A 20,779-nucleotide genomic window follows, 5' to 3' on the forward strand; every position below is an offset into this window, starting at 1 on the left:
TGCAGCCTGCAAGGACCCCTGCCAGTATGCTGCTCACAGGGGGTTGACAGAAAGCTGCAACATCCCTATTGGTGGACAGCACTCCCCCAAGTTCAGAGGCTGAATGTAGCAAGCGCTTCAATGCTGTTTCCACCTTTGGTCAGACCTCTGCCTGCTGTTGAGGTCCTCTCTTATTCACCAAGCATGTTATGGCCCAGCTTTTCCCTAGCAGAGAACAGAGGGCAATTGCTATCCCTGTGGGTAAGGACAGCAGCAGCAGTTTCTTTCTGCCTCCAGATTTTTTTCTCACTTACAGTCTCATCTCCTCCTGTCAAATGAGAACCACGTTGCCTTATTGCCCTCCTAGGCACTACTGAGGGGCAAAAGCACCTGAGTCATGTGAGCTCTTGTAAACACTCCGGGTGTCCTTCTCTTCCAGCTGTATCACTAAGAGGACTTACATGTTCTTTATTAAAACAGAGTAAGTTAAACATAGGAGGACAGTAAAGCCACCTCTCCCAGAGAGTTTTCATACTCCCCAAATGAGGAGAGTATCTCTGAGCCACTCAGAGGCTGAACCTCAACCAGGTTCTTTCCCCTCACAATGTCTCTGTCCTACCCTCCAGAATTTCAAGTACACACAAATACTCTTGTTCTTGAAACACAGTTGTGGGACCCCTGGTGTCCTGAAAATGCTGTCTGTTATTTCTGGTCCCAGCCATCACTTGGCACTTTTCTCTCAGCAAGAGGGAGGGTGATTTTCATAAATGGATTCTGTCATAGGTGGTTCTGTTCTCAGCTTCTTCACCCGTGGGGCCTTTGCTTGTGTTTGGATGCCTGTTCCGAAGCGTTTTCCTTGATCTTCATTTACATAGACATTTGTTGTCTCCTCCAGCACATTCTGGTATATATCCTAGAGGCAAAATATCATTTCTGTGATGGCTGTCACTGAGTATTCGGGCTGCAGAGAATGGAGAACACTAGAATTCCTGCCTGTCTTTGGAACTGTTTGTCAGTATTTTGATGAAAATGTCACATCGGGTCACATTTCTAGTTTTCCCCTCTCCCTCCCACATTTGCCCAAGCAGGATGCAGCTCTTTCACCCATGTACTCTAAAACAATGGCAATCCATTACATGGCCCATTTCAGGGATTCCATCAGACAGACACATAGATAGAAATACTGGCAACATATGAGCTCTGGGATAGCAAGCTTACGGTGAGGTCTCCATTCCTACTGCTAAATCCAGCCCTGTGTTTAGTAACTCAGTAGCTATGTTAAGAGTCAGTCAAATGATGACTTACATTGGGAGGTCTGGGAGGGGATTTTTCATATTCATGTTCTTCTTGTACTTCACAACATTCACTTGTCTAAAGCAATGAACAAAATCAGTGACAAAGAACATCTATCTACAACTCACCCATAACTTTACAAAGAGCACAAAGCTGTGAGAAAATGTTATTAAACAATTTTTGAACTCAGAACACACTTTGTGTGTAAATAACCATAGAGGATAATAAACTAACATTTTAAGGTGCCTGTCAAAATGATTTTTCATTTGGGACAACCACATAGACCTTTTGATGCCAGCCCATGAATCACCTTTCAGAAGGGATCACTTAATGCCCAACAGTTGCTTTCACTATAACATTCCGAATTCTTATGATCATTTCACACAGGAGAAAAACCCTCACTTGCACATTTACAATCAGAAAAGCAGAACAAAACACAAAAAGATGTTAATGAACAGCAACTACAGGGAGGCCACTTCCCTTAGTACTGTTATAGGTTTCTTTCTGGAGTGAGAGCAGAATGAGCCACACAAGAAATATAGCTGGTTTAAAACTTCTATAAAGTAGCAGGGGAAGGAACAGACCATTTTAGGCAGAACTGTCAGTGTTTGGCTGCCACAGTGCTTCCTGACTTTTCTCCTCCTTGGGCATATGAATGCTTTTTCACCTCAGGGGAAAGAAGTATGGCGCTGCAGAAACTCTGACTCTATCCCATCACTGGGGACATAGGACATCCATACCCAACCCACAGTCTGGAACAGAAGAAAAGCTGACAAAACTAGTTATTATGAAACAACTTGCCAACGCTTTGGGAGCTAAGTAACATCATTTTGGAATCAGAGGATTCCTACTTGGGTGAGAAGAATCCACTGAAGAGCAGTGGCCATAGATTTTGTTTTCTGCTAGTTAACAGACCACCTGGAAGTGCTTCTTCTGAATTTTAACTTAAATTTCTCTTTGATCCTTATGATCCTTTAACTTCTAAGTAAACCAGTGATAGCTTGAGTGTCCAGGAGTGCAGTCCTGAACTTTCTAAGAGCTACAGAGAGGACTGAATCAGCTTTCTGACATAGAGGATTAGGCTGGGAAGTGGCAAGACATTCTGGTGAAGGAAGGTATTTACCCGTTTCCATCTGAAGTTTGACCTCTGGAGAACACAGACCACTGCCAACATGACTGCAAGAACCAATGTCAGGAAGCTGGGTATCCCTGCAGCTACTCCAAGCACCCAAAGTTTATACTAATTCACAAAGAAAGAGAGTCAGGTCAAACACATGCAGTGTGATCCTCTAATTCTGTGCTTAGTAGCTGAGTCCGTGCCTTAGCATGCAAAAAGAATAGCCAACATGATGAACCTACAGTTCTGGGCCACAACAGTGCTATCTAGCCCAGCTATACTATACACTAGGATAGAAAGGAGATGCAGAAGTTTGATTTGCATCCAGATGTGGAGAAGAAATGTGGACTTGTTGGACCATGTCCAAAGGAGGGCCACAAAAATGATTCAAGGAATAGAACACCTCCCTACGAGGACAGGCTGAGAGAACTGGGGCTGTTCAGCCTAGAGAAGAGGTGGCTCCGGAGAGACCCAGTAGTGGCTTTTCAGTATGTAAAGAGGGGCTGTATGAAGGAAGGAGACAGTCTCTTTAGCAGGGTGTGCTGTGATAAGACAAGGGGAAATGGTTTCAAACTAAAGGAGGGAAGATTTAGAATGGATATAAGGAAAAAAAAAGCCTTTTTTTTTTTTTTTTTTTTTGTACAACAAAAGTGGTGAAGCACTGGAACAGATTGTCCAGAGAGGTGGCAGATGTCCCTTCCCTGGAGGGATTCAAGATCAGACTTGACAGGGCTCTGGCCAACCTGATTGAGCTGTTCATTGTAGGGGTGTTGGACTAGATGATCTTTAAAGGTTCCTTCCAACTCAAAAGATTCTACGATTTTAGAGGGGAAATACTCCATAAGCAATCAGTCAAATTAAATAATGAAACAAACTCTTACCCCATAAGAACAATCTGTCTCAACAGGTGTGCTTGCTGTTGCAGTTGAAGAGATCTAGAAATAAGACAATTATAGAAATTTACAAAAAATTACTTTATATAGAGCAAGCACAGATAGAGACTAATCAGTTGCAAGACTTCAACAGCAGCATTTAGTAGATTACACTTGGAGAACCCAGCCAGACCCTGAGGTCTTGGCCCGCGCTTGCCAGTCCTAAGCAAGAACCCAGCCAATGGTGGCTCTGACTGAATGGAAAGAATGTATATTCTTCCTCAAAAAGGAGTTTGAGACTGGAAAAAATACATGCAAGAGATAAGCACTAATACATGCCATAGAAGGTTGGATTCAGAAGAGAATGAAGCAAAAAAGGGAGCAAGAAGACCCCAGAAATGATGTGATTTTGCAAATCTGCTCTTCATTTTCACTACAGCATCTACCTGTATGCCCCTACCTTGAGCATCCATCACTGGAAAGCACTGCACACCCTGTCTGGGCTTGCAGAAGCAAGGCATGCAGAGAAGGACACTGAAACCTGTGCGTACCCCATATCAAAACTCTCCAGCTTTTTCTAGCCTTTGCAAAAACATCACACCTGGTTACAAGTGACAAGGCAGTTGAAGCTGGGAGATAGAAGGCCTATCACATAGTGATGATGGCAGATGCATTGCTTGTTATCCCTTCACCCAGGCTAACCCACTACCCACAGCTGACAGTTTATGCAATAAAATGCTGGGAAGAAGCAAAGCCAGGTAGGTTCTGTGCATCAGAATACAGACAGTACAAGCAGGAAGGTCAGTTTGTAAAGTCCAGATCTTTGCACATCCACAAGTTTTTGTGGGAAGAGAGACAAAATACTTGCCTTTTAAAAAAGATTTAGCACTGATGTGCATTTTCATTCAGTGGCAAGACAAATATCATGTTAGCAGCAATAGAACAGCATGTCAGATAAGATTCCAATCATCCACTATCCGTTAAGAGCACCTCCTCCTTTTCAGAATTATATTCCCTCTTTCCGAGGTATATCATGGTGCCAAGGAGGCAGTTGATCTTCATCCTACACAGTATACTTACTGAATTTACAGTTGTGTTGTAAAAGGGGATGAAAGATCTTGTCACATCCTGCAGAGAAATTAGAAAAGAAGAAGAATAAAAATATCACACTTTCTGCAATTTGTAGGTGCCCTGTGCAGGTGTGGGAATGGAGAGGGATATTTCTGCAGTGTCTGGAGGTGATGGCATGGGAATATACCAACATGATTTGAACAGGAAACATGACAGTTATTCAAGAGGGAAAGAAAAAAAAAAAAAGAAAAAAAGCATACAAGGCTATTTAAAAGTGCAGTACAAGAAGACATAAACTGGTTTGCTTGAATTACTTACACTATACAGAGCCTTATCATGCAATCGGTTTACTCTGCCAACTCCCCACTAAGAGGGCAAAACTTTTTTATTACCACTATGGCTGAGGGACAAACAAAGCCAAAGTACAGGGTAATTTGTAAGATAGCAAAGACTTGCACCTGCAGCCTTTGAGCTGCAAACTAATCACATGTTCCTGCTCTTGTTGATTCAAGGACAGCTGAAAAGATAGAAAGATATTAACCTTTTCCTGGCTAAATTGTTTCTACACACAGGAGGAAAGCTGCCTGCCTGTCTGGGATGCAAATTAGCATTCTGGGAGGCTCAAAGAAAGTTAAGAACTACTTTTCTTTCTGGTGTAGCCATGCTGCTAGAACTAGTACTGAGTCCGTGACACAGCCAGCACCACAGCAACTGCAGATGACTGGAGGGATTTGTGCTAGCGGCAGCGTTGGGAAGGGAAGCTCAGTTTGGGGGGCAGAGATGAGGACAAGCAGCACAGGAGCCTCTCCTCTAATCCAGGAGCAAGTAGTACGTCCATGAGCAGCAGCTCTGCTGAACCCAGCCAGAGCCATAAAAACATTGGAATTAAATAAAAATTGAGTGAAAGAGCAAAGCTGCTGAGGTCTCTTGAACTGATGTGAAAGGTGACAGAAGGCTGAAAGGAAGTGTCACTGTGCATCCCCAGAAAGCTAGTATAATGAGCCAGCACAAAGCTGGCTTTTTCTGACTGCAGAAAGTTCTTCTGCCATGCCTTTAATAGGGCCTGGTTATTTCAGGTCAGGGAGGTTAATGCAGTGAAAGTATGCAGGAAGTCTGGATACTGCAGGTTATGGAGAAGGAAGGCTGAGAGCATAAGCAGGTTATGAGAGGATTCACACTTCAGTCTTAGCTCAGTCTACGTCCTGTGGTCTGGGAGCAGGACACTTCGCTGGATACGATGGATCATACTACTTACTGAACAATCCAGAATTCATCCTCCCATTCCTAACTGCAGTCGGAGGCTTGTTTGGAACTGTGGCCTTTGTAGGCAAGCTGTGGACATTGAACTGGAAGTGTAACCTTTGAACAACCTGGCTTAGGGACTGCAAGTGTTGGGAAATAACTCTGAGCATGCATAGTTAACAATCAGTCACCAAGTGAGAAGGATCTCTTTCAGGCCCCTCAGAGACCCAGGCATGGCTACACCCATGTTGCCAGCTGGGAATGAAATTCTGTAGAGGCATTCTTACTCAACTTTTCTATTGCGCATTCTTCAAACTTCCTCGCTGAAACACACCTTTCTGCACAGCTGACCTGTTAATGTTTGAGCTTAGATATTCACACCTATCTCTTCTCTGAAGCTGTACATTTATTTCCTTCCTGGTAATGATATATACTTAATGGACTTTATATGTATTTCAGGACTGTGCATGCAGGTTAAAGTCTGAGCAGAAGGGGCCATGTAAATAATGCATTTATATACTCTCACCTTTCTGTGCTCTAGGTATTTGCGAAACTGTACGTGCAATTGACTGCTGACAAATTTATATTCCCAGCAAGAAACAGGTATGTCTGTAACTTGCAATAAAACAATCACTACCAATCAGGTTAAGTAGAATTTTTTTTTCCTAGTTTATTTAATCATAGCTTTAGACTGGGAATACATACTTAGCTTCTACCAGAAAACACACAGCTCTTATTTAAAGTAATAACCTGGTTCTACATTTACATTTTTAACTGGTAACTTATACATTTTTGTTCTTCACTGAGCTTCTTTTATGTACAAAATGAAAGATTCAGGATATCTTACTGAGACTATCGTATTTGGAATCTGAATTCTCTAACCAAGCAAACACAGGAAACTGCAGCAAGACACTGAGAACAAGGCTGTTTCTCTTAATGAGTTTAAAGTTTAAAGTTAAAGTTAATGAGTTAAAGTTTAAAGCCACTGTCTCAAGTCACTTGCAAAAAATGGATAAATATGCAAATTGGTACAGTATCCATATCAGGAGAGACAAGGATGTCATTTACCTGTAAATTACTATTGACATCCAATATATTTACTTCAGAATGGAAAGGACGCTTCCAGACCTCCTGACTGAAACTCCCTTCCAGCCCGCTCTAAAATTTTGATACCTAAAGTGAACGTAATTTGGCGTTGTGTTATCCTTATTTGCAGACACATCCCTGCTTTTGTTCATAGATTGTCCAGATTACTCAGTGTGATATTTACTGGGCTCTGAGCATCAGTGACCCTGACAGGAGTCAAGTACATTTCCTAGCATTAACTACAGCAGCTACTGTCTTTTTTAACAGATGCTTCCACCCTTTCAGCATCAATTCTCCAACATATGGAATGAATTCCCTCCCAGTTGTTCCCATACTAGCTCAAACCGTGAATGCTTGCAGCCAGGGATTATGTCCTTTCCTGTGTTTATACAAGCATCAGCTCTAGTGTGATCATTTCAGCAGATCCTGCAGGAACCCACTCCAAAGGGCAGGAAATTTCCTCAAGAAAGGACCACTGATTGATTCCACTTTGCTCCAGCTGCCCCAGAACTGGATAATATCTCCTGGACAGAAAAGCTGTAATAGACACTAAAATCCAAGCAGGTACCTAAAACTGTTGGTTGCACTACAAGGAAAAGCAAAGATGACAAGAGTGCCAGCTGAGTTGATTGGAGCAAGGAACTGGAGGGCTAAAAACTCCCAAGGAACATTACATCAAACACTCAAATACTCCGACAGCCTCACCTCTCTGACCTCTCCCCCAGGTTCCATCGAAATATGACTCTACTGAGACAGGATGGCTCCACTCACCATTTTGCTCTCCTCCACCAGAAATCCCTCCACACATTAACAGCTGACTGTCCAACTCCAGGCTCAGTGTTCTGTTTAGAATGAGATTCTCTTCCTGCTGAAAAAAATAACAAAACCAAAACACAAGAAATTGGAGACCTGTAAAGAGAAAGAAGACGAGGGCATTTCTGTCAGGGTGAGTCAGACAGTCTGACTGGATCCCAGCACACCTGATAAAGCAGCTCCTCTGTCAGAGGCAGAATGGCTGGCACGTGGCTTTAGGGCACTGAGGACTACAGCTCTTTTTTTTCTAATCCGCCTCATGGCTTAAAAAAAAAAAAAACAAAAAAACAACCCACCAAACAACAACAAAACTGTTTATGGCTGTGAGGGTGTAGCAGCTTGAGGGGAATTCTGCTTTTGTTTTCTAAGGTTAACACCTTGTATGCTAGAGAAAAATTATGGGAAATGCCAGAACAAAGTGGAGGATTCCTGCTGGCTTGTTTCATGCCTGATACTGAGATCAATAGGCCTGTGTGCTCCTAAGCATCTTTCTTTGTCTTGATTGGTGTACCACTGAATACTCATGCTTATAAAGGATGAAGAATCTCCTAGCAGACAATAGATATCCCCTTCAGCATCTCACAGATGGTGACTGGATGGTCTTCGGGCACTTTCTAGAAAATTAAATCCTGATTCTAAAAATAAGAATCTGGCCACATCACATAGCACTGGTGGCTGGCAAATCTGAAAGAGAAATTAAGGGAAAGTTCTACTTGAAAAGAAAGAAATATATAAGCCTGTGAAAGATCAAGAAACACTTTCAGCATCCAGATAGATCATGAAAATGGTGATAGCATATATTGCTGCAGCTGCACACATCAGTGTTTCTCAGACAGCTGTCACATTAGTTTATATTCCACCTTCTGTATCACCTCCTATTTCCCACTGGTTTCTACTTGGGTTGCATTGCTTTGGACCATATTCTCAGCATGACTGGATGCTCACTGGCCCTCATTTTGGAAATCATGTCCATCAATGACCTGACTGACAGCACCCTGGCACATTCCAGAATCAAACTTTGCAGTCATAGCCTGGTGCAGGAGGCTGTGTGTAGACACTTATTCTTTGTCTCCGTTGTTGCTCTGCCTTTAGGTGCAGCATAGAGGAAATTCAGACACCATGAAGCTTTGAGTGGCTGCATCACACACCACAGGAAATGTTCTGGGGACATAAATGACATAAATGAATAGTGGATGGATGGGGAAAAACACAGAAATGATCCTTAGCAAGCAGAATATGTATCAGGCAGAGGACAGAAAAAGGAAGAAAAACATTTTTAATGCTGCCTGTGTACTGAACATTTTGCTGCTACAGTGGGAGTATAGATCACAAGGCTGCAGTGAAGATGTGTTAAGAAATTTCTTTCCCTTGAGGAACTGGTGGATGCGTGTATACAATAGAATGTGCAACTGAATCCAGTCTTTAATAAAAGCAGAGACTCATTTTGGTCTCTAGACTCATTAGGTACATTTTGATTGCCCCCACACCCTCCTCTCCTCCCCACCTATAATATTAATTTTGTTAGTGAAATGTAAAACCACACAAAGACTGGAATACATGTACACACCTTGGAGGATCTCACATTTTTTTCTTTTTCACTTAAGAAACTTATAGACAGTTAGAATTATTGACTGTTACCACCCAGTCAGTACAGCAGAAATATTCTACACAAATCATCAGTTGAAATGTACAGTACAACAGTTGTGAGTACACTGTCACAAAAGACACCTGCTTGAATGCTAACAAATGCAGTAGATCCATCAAACCACATTGCAAGCATCTGCAACAAACCAGAACACCAAATACAAAGTCTGAGGAACATAAGAAATTATCAGAACATAGAGCACAGATGTGGAAGTACACAGGAAGCTTCTCTCCCATTAGAGAGCTAGGAAATCTGAACTGCTGCTTGCCACCTATTACTTTCCTTCTGCTTCACAGGGATCAGTGTCAAGCTTTTATTTCCAGACCCGAGCCACTGCAATTTTGCTTGAATGGGATCAAGAAAGAGAAGGAAAAAAGCTAACAGACCACAGCTAACAGACCTCACTTCCTCAGACCTGCATGGTCAAACAGCTTGAATTTAAAGGCCTTGCCTGTAAAAAGGCCTCAAAAATTAGAAAGAAAAAACAGAGCTAGAAAAACAAACAGAAATAACATGGTTTTATACAGCCTGCAATAAAGCTATAGTCCATGGCACAGTATTGTTCACATGACATTTAAGGCTTTGACTACTGTTTTTTTACATGCACATTTTATATACATATAATATTGTTTATAAATTATTTTATTTTTCTTGTTCTAAGCAAGAAAATATTTTCATGCATTTGCTTCTCCTAGTATTCACAATACTTGGACCATATTCTGTTTGAGGACTTTTGGAGAAGGCTGGGTCTATTTATTATCTGTTTGGAAATGGCCTCATCTCCAGAAAAGTCATTTGTGCCTGACAGTGTTGCTGACCCCACATTTCTCCACAGTCATGCACTCAACGGGCAGGTGTCACCCCGAGCCTGACAGTACACTGGTTATGTAAACACAGTAACCCTTGGATTACAAATACTTTATTAAAGCTAATGTACCTCATCTTTTAGCTCATTACTGCCCATGAGTGCCATAATGAAATAGATCTAGTTCTGAATGATTTTTTTCTTCTTTTATTCCCCTCCCTTACCAGTAGCTCAATTATAGTACTTCTCCCACAAGGCGCAGTTTTCCCTACTTTCTCTCAAATAAGTGCCAAGCTATCTGTTAATTCTGCAATGGTTCAGTAGCTTCCATGTGCATAAATAACTGCAACGCAGAGCAGGTCTCAGCCTTGTAGCTCAAGGTGCTTAAGTCAACATCTCATATGCACAGCAGGGTTATAGAACTGCTATGAAGCTAATAGACTGCATCGTGGGCCAGCAAAGAATGAAGCAACGCAAACCAGCAGAACTTTCCCATTCCTTGTCCTATGCTTGGGGCATGCATCTGTTTGACAGGTTCCCAGAGCTCACCAGAGCTGACCTGTAGCACAGCTTCTGCTCTTTGTCTCAGGAACAACCACAGCAATATGCTAAGGTATTCTGACCATCTCTGACTCGATGTGTTCTTCTGTGAGATGCTCCAGCTAGCTGATGCTGTAAGAGCACCCCTTGGTAGCTGTGGGGAGTTCTGGGGAGAGCATCATAGACAGTTATGAAAATGAAAGGCTCACAAAGATGTGGTACTCAGGAGCAACGGAAACTTGGAAAGGAAGAAGCATAAAATGACTGAGAAAGCAAACATGAGTCGAGTTAAGAGAGACTTCTTGTTAAAGATGAAGCCTGGACTGCTGCTATAGCCCTCTGAGCTGCCTTGCCTGGCAGTGTAACTGGAGCAGACTGTAAGTGTTCCACCTGCAAAGTTCTGCCACCATTACACATTCATGCTCTGCCTCCTATCAAAACACATCCCTGTCAGACACAAGCTTTCCCTTGGCCACTGTGTCAAAGTACTTCCACTCAGTGTGCAGTGGGACAATTACTGCAGACAGGCACTGACCACTGCTTGTTCACTGTGGTCAGCTAACCAAGGAGATCATCCCTATGCCCCCAACTACTTCTCAAATCACAAAAACTAAGACACTAAATAGGTGGGACAGAAGGAGTCATGGAATCTGGAGTCCCAGCTGCGTAGTTGTTCTCATATTGCACTGAGTAACTTGGGCTGCAGAGGAGAATAGACAGTCCACAATGTCCTCTGAGAAAACCCTACTGGGTGGCTGCCCACATCATATGCTTTAGAAAATGTATTCAGACAGCTTGTACAGGATGCTTAGGAAATATAATCTAGAGACAGGGTATTCAATAGACTAAGACCTTCCTCAGTTTAAGCTCAGTTTTCATTCAGCCCTATGGGAAGCTATGCAAAACACAACATTTTTGCCCTGACAGGTATGATTAGAAGACAATTTTTGGTCCTAGGTATGTTAACAAGAGAGAGTCACACTAAGAATTTCAGAGGCAAACCCTTGTGACTGGATTTAGTTTTAGTTACAGAAAATACTGTACACTGCTTTTGGTCAGATGCACAGAGGCTTAAAAAAGTCAAAAATCACAGCTAAACATCTCGATCTTCAGGTAAGGAACGTCTGCGAGGAGCAGTCAGATTACTTTCTCATATGCAACGCATCCTGAAATTTGGTACTTATGTATTGGGCGTGAAACCCTTTCTTGTTAATGGTGTCGTCTGTGTGGAATCGAATCATGATGGAATCTCCTGCAGAGTAGATTTCTTCCAGAGGCTGCAGAAAAGGAAAGAACATAACACAGTGGTCAAGTCCGCATGCTAAATAATCATCCACGCTGTGGTGCCAGAGTTTAAGCTCACAATGAATAGGCTAGGAAACATGAATACTCAGTGCTCGGTACCACCTGCCCTGACTTTCTGAGCATATTCTTCTTGCTCTTTGCATGCTTGCCTTTCATATTTGAAGACTGATACCAGTCCACTCTACAATTCCAGTTCTTCCAGTTGTTTTTGATTGGTCACAGGACTCCCTGGATATTCTTGTTCCAGTCCTCTGGGTACGTTCTGATTTTGTGCTAATTTTTTTAGGAAATGACACAGCTCAAACTGAACCTTGTTCAGCAGTCGAGTCCCTCCCATGCATCATGCAAGCAAAGCTCTGGTTGCTTCCCTCACCGCTGTGACTAGCTACAACCTCTGTGTTTCCCCTGAAACTTTCCCTACCATTCTCCATTTGTCAGCATGCAGATAGGTGATTACTATCCCACTATTCTTAGCTTCTTCACACCAATCTGCTATACCTTGGTCAGTTTTCCAGACCATTTCCCCAGTTTGCATAGACTGTCCTGACACATGCTACCTGGCTGTTTCTCTTTAAATCCAATAAGCACTTTCTCTATTTCATTGTTCAAGTACCACTACTGCTCATACTAACAGAGTCACATCTGCTAATCAGGACTTAGATAACAATTTAGGAAACAAGACACCATCCTGGAGTCAACTAACGGCTTCATCCTTCATCCTCTCCTGACCATGACTGGAAATGTGACTTGGCTTCAGGAAGGAAGTAACTAAGGATTAAACCAGATTTTGGAAGCAGTTTCTCATATTCACACAATGATTTTGCATCTGGGCTAGGGCACAGCATTGCAGCAGTCCCATGTTGATGCATAAAGCCCAGGGCTGAAAACAGAAAGTCAGCTATGAAAGTCAGTTGTTTTTTAGACCAAATTCGCATAGTAGATAAAATGACTGATCTGTAGGAAGAGGGGAAGCAGCAAGACTCAGATGCACAAGACATTCTCATCACCAATTTGTGACAGATATTCCTCTCCAAAAACATGAAATGAGAGCACCCTTCTTTCCCACCTCCGATAACCCTGTGAAATCCTTGCCACCATGGCTTACCCCAGAGCCACAGAAGCGTCCAAGGCGGGGTGCGGTGCTGTCATAACCATCGTAGATCTCCATGTAGTCATATCCACAGTCAGCCTCCTCCTCGATCTCAAATGTCTGGAATATCAGCTCCACCCCATAACCATCTTCTGCTACAATCACCCAGTCACAGTTGGCTTGCCCTGGGTAGTTGTTGTCCCCAAACTGAGCATGGGAATACAGCTCCTTAGTTTGTACTTCAGCCTTTAAGAGCCCACCACACACTGAAGGAAGAAAAGGGCACAAAACACAGTCTCCTCAAAGGCCCTACCTCACAAAAGATTTGCCATCCCACTTTTGGGCTGTCTGTGGGAAAAGACGACCTTCAGTTTGAAGTACATATAACAGCAGCGAAGGTTACTAACCACTGCATCTAACTAGCATAAGAGTGAATTCTTCAGTCATCCATGAATCCAGTGACCCACATAGTGTAGAAAAGCCTGGTTCTTTTGGTGCAAAACATGGAGAGAAAGAAGTGACCAGTTAATGTTGGCCAGAAGAAAAGATATTTTATAGAACAGCAACGTAATGTCTTTTGTTAATGTGTTCTTTGAACTTGTCCTGTAGCTGAAATTGTGACCCCAAATATCTTGCCAACAGTAAGCTGAAGCATATTAAAAACCTGGACTCCAAAATAATCTGCCCACACGTTGCACCTAAGATAGTTCAGTGCAAGTACTTTGGTGGTTTTTCTGCAGCTAACGAGGAATAAGTAGTGCTGCTCAAGGTCTGCTTCACCTACAGTGACAAAGATTTCAGAAAAGAATGTTGGTACAACACATCCACCGCTGCATTGCTACAAATATAATCCTGCTGTGTATGCTCACAACACATCTTTGCTTCCACCATAACCAATCTAGTATGAGCTCATTGTGGTGGGCCATTATATCTGAAAGGCATCCCTTGCTAGACTAAGTTGTATCCACTCTTTTTCTGAGAACTGATGGGGAACAGAAGAGGTTGTCACTTGACCAAGCATCTCCTATTTAAACAGCAGAAGGTGAGTAGGAACATCTGACATCAGTAAGCTTCTCAGCTAGCATATACGGTATGTTGTCAACAATGGGAGATGGTTAGCACAGTTTCCAAACAGAAAAATCTCAGGGTAAAGTCACCTGCAGAGAAGTGTATCTAAAATCTTGACTGGTAAACAATGCAGTGAGATTTGATGGCATCTCATCATACTGGTATATTTGCAGGGAATCAGCTTACCTGTGCTATGTTTTGCCTGAAAACCTTTTCTTTGCACGGAAGCGTCAGAGTAAAACCTAAGGAACATCTTGTTGGTAGAAGCTACCACAGGGTCTGGTTTCTTGCTGCCACAGAAGCAGCCAAGTATGGGTGACTTGCTGTTGGGCCCATCATACATTTCCAAGTGATCATAGGCACATTCTTGGTGCTGTTCAATCTCAAACTCATTAAAAGTCTACAGTAAAAATAAAAATAAGGAAAATTAAGAAGGACGCTTATAAATCTGAGAATGCTTCTCCCCTGGCACTCCCATTTGCTGGTTACTCACTACTTTCACTCGGTGGCCAGGTGTTGCAGAGATATTCCAGGTGCACTCTTTCCGGCTAGGGTACTTGTCAGGCCAGTTCGGACTGCTCATCATTCCCTCTGCACTGCTCAGTTTATGCTCACAACCAGCTTGAGAGAGACCGTACGACAGAGGCATCAAGGAGAGTCTCATACACTAATTTGCATCACTGAAATAGCCTACAAACCTCTCTCCCCCCATTGAGACCCTAGCTATGGCAAAAACATGGTAGGCTTCAGTCACGAATAAGGTCTTTTAGGATTACTACTTAGTTCTGGTGGGTTTGTCCCTAAAAAGGCCTATACTTTTGGCATTCCTAGATGCAGCCAGACTAGCTGGCTGAATTAACTGATCAGCTGGTGAAAGACTATCTTATCTTCCTGGACCTCATTAACCTCAGTCTCCTCACTGTCAGATGTACTCTCCTGCTCCTCCAGCTCATCTGCCCTGCTCTCAGTGGCATGTGTTCCAACCCCACCACCATGTCGACTTCAGTGCTATCTCAGCCTTGAGCTATTTTGTTTTGCTGACTGGAAAAACTGAATCACAGAACGATCAGGCAAGTAACAGAGGCTGTTCAGTGGAAGGCCTCAGCAGTGTCAACTAAGGGGTGGGCATGCACCAAAAAAAAGTATATTTGGCATCAGCAAAGTGTTGTACCAGGTCAGCCTCTCTCTTCTGACCCAATCCAAGCCTTAAATGAAGCGACTAGTCTGGTGGTAACATCCCATAACTGCTTCTTTCATTTCTTGCCTCTAACCTGTCCATCCCCATGGACATATAAAGGGCCAGACTGGGAAATAGATCCAGCCAAAACCGAGTTCTTGAGACCTCTTATTGCTTTTCCTAGATAGTTCTTCAGCTACCTGGGGCATTTTCAATGTCCCAGACTGATAAGTACAAACTTTTCCAATATAGGGCAGGAAGCACTCTGGCTCAGATAGTGTCTGTGGGAGCTCATCTTTCCTGAACGCACGGAACAGAGGGCTTACCTTCTTTACAGTCATGGTTATTTTCATGCAGCTTGAAGCCATTTCTGCACTGGCATACGTAGCTCCCAAAGGTGTTGATACATTCATGCTGGCAGCCACCATTGTCTTTGGAACATTCATCCTTGTCTGGGCAAGAGCAACAAACACTGAGTTGCCAGTGAGAAACAAACTACTGCAGTTGCAAGCAGCGAGTCCTATATCCAAACTGGCAGATACCACCACACACCTCCAGCTTCTGTTGCTGGATTAGTCCAATCCCTTTTTAGTCCGGATACCATTTTCTGCAGTTGTCTTTCAATCCATAAGATGCACCACAAAAGTGCTTTATTATATAATGCAAGCTTTGAACAGCTGAAGACTCCTTGTCAAAAAGAAATCTATAGCAACACCTTATTTTAAAATATGGTCCAGGAAAAGAATCACACAAATTCACTAGACTAAGCAAAAATCTACTTGACAATCTTATATTTTCAAATTCATATATGCTCTGATAAGCCTCTGTCTGTAAACTGCTTTGACCAAGAAAGGCATCTGAGGTAGGAGCTGTACTCTGAAGCTGAAATATGCCCTAAATATTTACTCCTGTGTATTCAGTACCGTGCTAAGGCTACAGACAGCCTGCCTCTTTCACCCTTACTGCACAAGTGACCCATACAGGGTTCAGAGAAAAGGGAAAATAAAAGACACCTCTGTCCCACCTTTCTCATAAGAAAATCCATGAGATTCACCTCAGATTCACTACCCAGAAAACCTCACGGTCACAGTACAAGCAATGAAAGGATCCAGCAGGAAAAGTGGAAGGCTTTTTTTTTCAGTGTCCTCTCACTACATAGAGTCCATGTGACAAACTGCTCCAACTGAAGAAAAAAAAACACAACCACGGAATTTTACCTGCCTCTACTGCTCTTCACAGACATTCCTAAATCTCAATGTTCTGAATTCTGCTCCCAGTTTCCAGTCCAACTTAATTTATAAGCAGCTTATTTCCAATTTTTCTTCTGACCACCCTGGACCTCATTATGCTCACCTGTTTCCTCACTCCCTAACAGAGTTCTAGCTAAAACATACGCCACTTTGCCTTTCCTTCCTTGTTGAATTCAATAAACCACTCCTCAGCCCTGATTCCACTCTGCAGCGGTCTAACACAAGGTCATTTTGCTTGATCGTTCTCTTTGAAAATATTAATACTCTTCGGCCTCCATTGAAAACAGAGCATGGATCTAAATGCCCACTTTCATACAATGCACAGTTATTCTCCAAAGCTAACAAGGTTCAGAAACCAAGAGATACAAAGAATTCAGAACTTCCACTGGTATGTACAGTGCTGATGGGAAGGATCACTATATAGAAAATTTTTAGAAATGTTCTAACTCTCCTAGTTTCAGAGAAAAAAAGCTATTCTTGACTCCAGGGACAGAAAGAAGTTCCAGGACCAAGTTCCCCATTGCTTTCCATTGTGCAGGGACTGGAGGCGCTGATGAAATCTATGCACTTCGCTGATATCAAATTGTGAAACTGGACCATACATTGCACTGAGAAAAGATGAAAGATGACAACACAGAGCAACCATTCTTTTTAGATGCATCTATGTCAAACTCTGCCTAATTTAGAGGAGATTAAAGACAATTCACCAAAAATGAGAGGTTAAATCAGAGAACCAGCTACATACCAGAGAAGAAGTGGATTTTGAATCCTTTCTTAGATACTGTGTTATCTGATTTGAACTCCAGTCTCATGTTGTTGCCATATGATGTGATTACTTCGGGTTTCTCTGAGCCACAGAATTTGCCATGCAGCTTGGAGTCAGTAGCCAGCCCACTACGAACCTCAACAAAGTCATATTTACAGACCTGCCAAGAGAGGAGGCAGTGGATTTAGAGAAGACCATTCCAGAGGGGGGACAGAGACTTGACTGATAGGGAAAGGAAATGCCAGTATGCTCCCAGTTTCTTCAGATTCTCTCTTGTGAATGTACTCATCCCCTTCCCTTGCTATTCTAAACTTACAGCATCTGTGCTTTTATCAGAATAGCAGCATTTCCATTTACTTTATCCAAAATAATGACTCCCACCTTATCAGGTGCATGACAGCACTGAAGGATCTTCAGCAGCCAGCTGAATTAAGGAAGAGCCATTTACAGTGAAAGAAGTGAAATGCTTCATTTAAAATCCATCCTGTCTTTGGTAGGGCAGAGAACAGACTCTTATCCTGTCTATTTTCTTTACCCTTGATGAACTCTACTTGTATATTCATTTCCAATTATCTTCCTACAAAGGCAGCCCTGGGGAAGCATAGGATGGGACACCTATTAGGGATGGAGAACATCTACAGTTTTGTAAAGCCAGTAGAGGAAAGATGCCCATTTATAACAGAACAGCTTGAATCCTTCACTCCATAGAGAAGATAAACAGTCATTGCCATTAGCTTATTATATCAAGGGTGAGGAAACAACCAGAAGCACCACCAGCAAGATAGTCTCCTCATCCTTGTACCCAAAGGATTTTGGTACAGAATTCCAAATTAGCCAATAATCACACAGATGCAGGGACTGGTTACATACATCATTGCCTTCTAGATCAAACACTTCAAACTGCAGAGAGATCCGGTACTGGGCTGGAGCTACCACCTGCCAGACGCAGTTTTTGTTAGTAGGATATTCCTTTGGCCATCCAGGGCTAGTAATGGTCCCATTGAGCTTGGTGATGAAGCCCCCACAGGCAGCTGGAGAGGCAATAAATGAACACAAGTTTTACTGGGTTCTCTTCAGATACAGAAATTTGTCACCCTGTTATCTGGGAAATGAATCAGACCCTGGCTGATGGCACACTTCAAATTCCAGCCTCTAGGGCTGGTTTAAAATGCTGGGAATTGCAGAGAAGACAGAACTTCACCTGCTGTAAATCACCAGTGAAATGCAGCCAGGCTACAAACCCCAGAAGCTGCTTAAACTGCCAAAGATTGATCTCAATTCTACTCTACAGCCTTAGAGTTACTACGGTCCTGTTGACTTAATATGCACAATACAATTGTAAACGTCAGCTTGGTAAATTCACCCACACTCAGTTTATTAACCTTATAATTTCAAATTTAACATGTAGACTGCACTTTCACTATGGAAAATGCAAAGCAAAGCCAGGGACTTAGCTTTACTTCCTCGTTTCCTTTAAAAATTCAGGACATCTCAGCTCCACTCTTTTGAAAGAGGACATGGTTTTGCCTTAGAGAAATCAAGCTTGGTTTGCTCTTCTGGTGCAAGATTCTACTTGCAACAAAACATTTTTTTCTTGTTATTTCTTTGAAATAATGAGACCCTGCCAGAACATCAAAATCCACAGGGGACAGCTTCAATGCAAAAAAAAGTGCAACAGGTGTGTTTATTAACTTAAGCGTTTTATAGACTTGTTGCAGTAGAGTTATACAAAACCAAGCATTTTGTTGAACCTAATAAAACAAACAAGAAGTGCACAAAGCATTTGGATTTTCACCCAAACTTCCCAAACCATTTGCTTATTACATTTAGCACTTCACTAGTTTTAGGGGAGACAGAACTTCATCTGAGGGACAACACAGCATTGCATTCCACTCCAGAGTGAGCACAGCTGTCTGGGGTGGGGCAGGCTATTTGCCCACACAGAATACTGACAGAAACAGTTTCTGTTGAAGAAGTGCTTTTTCCCCCCATAACTGGAAATTAGAATTGACTCCTCAGTACAGACAAAGCCTGTTTTGCATGCAAAACATTGATGTCAGTCTACAATAGAAATATCTTATTAAAAAAAAATAAGCCTTGGATTGAAATTCTTCTGGGCCGCTATCAGGTTCCAACATTCCTCCCGCCACCAGTGCAAAATCTGGTCTGAACTTGGATCCTTGGCCACAACAGTAGAGAATAAGGATGCCTTCTGTCTTTCACCCCAAACTTTTCAATTGAACATGTTGACAATTTACAGGGATGTGACGGGGGAACAGATAAAAAGAAATGGAGAGGAAAGGAGTATTGTCTCCAAGCCTGTTCATTTCCACTGTTAGTTGCAGTACCAACCTGATAGGTAGATGCCTCAATATGCACATTACCCACCTTCACAGCTCTTTTTATCGGCTGCCAACTCATAACCAGGCTCACAGGTGCATTTGTAGCTGCCCAGCGTGTTCTCACAGTGTTGCTCACATCCACCATTGTCTGGCTGAGAACATTCATCCATTTCTATCAAGAAGAAACCAGAACAAGTCACACTTTCCCAACCAGCCAAATCCCCTTTACAAGGTCCCTTGTAAAGACTTCACTTTATTATATTCTCATTTGCCAATTGGTTTTGGGTTTGTTTACTTTGTTTCTATTCCTCATGCTCGAGTGACGTGAGCTACCAGAAACCAGCCCATTATGGTGCCCACATGCATGGAGCTGTGGGAGGCCATACCATGCTGAACAGGGAGCAGCAACATAGTTGGGAGTGCATGAAATAGCTGTTCGTTTTCAGGAACACATTAGTTTCTATCCCAGATTTTGTAGTCAGGTTCTCAACCTTAACAACCTGAGCTGACAGTTTAATATACAGATGGCCAGATTTACTCTTCTCACTCTGACCCCTGATTCCACGTACAGCCCTTACTGGAACATTTTACTAACATTCTTATGGTAGTGCTAGTCACTGGAAGACATTCCTGGCACAATCAGCCTGAACTCCTGAAAGAAGCCAATGTGAGGAAGAACCAGCTACATTTTGTATCCATGTGGAACTGTGAATTTTGTAACAGGCAATCTAGGTACTGTGAGAATTGTCCAGGAAACGGGATGAAAAAATTCACAGTATTTGCCAGCAATCTGGTAATCAGTTTTGATGCAGGGCACAAGTAGAAATAAAGGACTAATCCAAATATTGGAGCTGTATCTATTGGGTTCAATGACAGTTGTAAACAAGTAAAAGAAACTTTGACTACCTCAAAGCAACTCAGTAATGTATTTTCCCAAGAGGTTAGATGTTTGGCTCCTGCCTCTATCAAGCCAGGATGCTGGTGAAGAACCATGGCTTGGGTCCAGTTCTTAAAAAAAAATGCCTTCATATCTTCCTGAAGAAGATTTCAGTATATGAACACATTTGTCTCCAAAAGCATTCTGGAATTTTCCCTGAAATTCTACTTAGATTGCAAATCACTTCCTCTCCAAAAGTTTTCTTTTGGGGGATAGAACTTAAACAGAGAGGTTTTTGGTTGTGTGTTTGTTTTTTTTTTTTTTTTTTATAACACTCTTTGTACAGTAGTATACCTTCTTTGCAAATATCAGTATCCCTGGTGCAGATAAATGCGGTTCAAAATCCATCTCACTGTGATACAAAATGTGTTAGGGTCTGCA

General features: G+C 42.4%; 1 protein-coding gene and 1 long non-coding RNA gene across 4 annotated transcripts in view; both read right to left on the reverse strand.

Moving 5' to 3' along the window:
* Window positions 1-412: 412 nt before the first annotated feature.
* Window positions 413-5,673, reverse strand: LOC122175414. Of its 3 annotated transcripts, XR_006177405.1 has the most exons (6): window positions 5,588-5,673; window positions 4,342-4,389; window positions 3,271-3,324; window positions 2,396-2,512; window positions 1,285-1,350; window positions 413-892 (listed from the first exon to the last, which is right to left on the reverse strand). It is a non-coding gene; the product is annotated as an uncharacterized LOC122175414 (long non-coding RNA). The 3 variants fall into 3 exon arrangements; XR_006177403.1 differs by lacking the exon at window positions 2,396-2,512; XR_006177404.1 differs by lacking the exons at window positions 2,396-2,512; window positions 5,588-5,673 and adding an exon at window positions 4,651-4,757.
* A 3,368-nt stretch (window positions 5,674-9,041) lies between these two features.
* The window catches only part of TLL2 (tolloid like 2), a 59,209-nt gene continuing 47,471 nt past the window's right edge, over window positions 9,042-20,779 (reverse strand). Inside the window, exons 14-21 of the mRNA XM_042863149.1 lie at window positions 19,508-19,633; window positions 17,990-18,150; window positions 17,099-17,279; window positions 15,430-15,555; window positions 14,420-14,547; window positions 14,113-14,326; window positions 12,874-13,124; window positions 9,042-11,740 (exon numbers count right to left, since the gene is read on the reverse strand). Of these exons, the coding sequence (XP_042719083.1) occupies window positions 11,606-11,740; window positions 12,874-13,124; window positions 14,113-14,326; window positions 14,420-14,547; window positions 15,430-15,555; window positions 17,099-17,279; window positions 17,990-18,150; window positions 19,508-19,633 (1,322 nt within the window). The 3' untranslated portion in view covers window positions 9,042-11,605. The remainder of the gene's footprint in view (window positions 11,741-12,873; window positions 13,125-14,112; window positions 14,327-14,419; window positions 14,548-15,429; window positions 15,556-17,098; window positions 17,280-17,989; window positions 18,151-19,507; window positions 19,634-20,779) is intronic.

This window comes from Lagopus leucura, unplaced genomic scaffold, assembly GCF_019238085.1.
Source record: "Lagopus leucura isolate 7727_CA_CO unplaced genomic scaffold, USGS_WTPT01 Super-Scaffold_739, whole genome shotgun sequence".
NCBI lineage: Eukaryota > Metazoa > Chordata > Aves > Galliformes > Phasianidae > Lagopus > Lagopus leucura.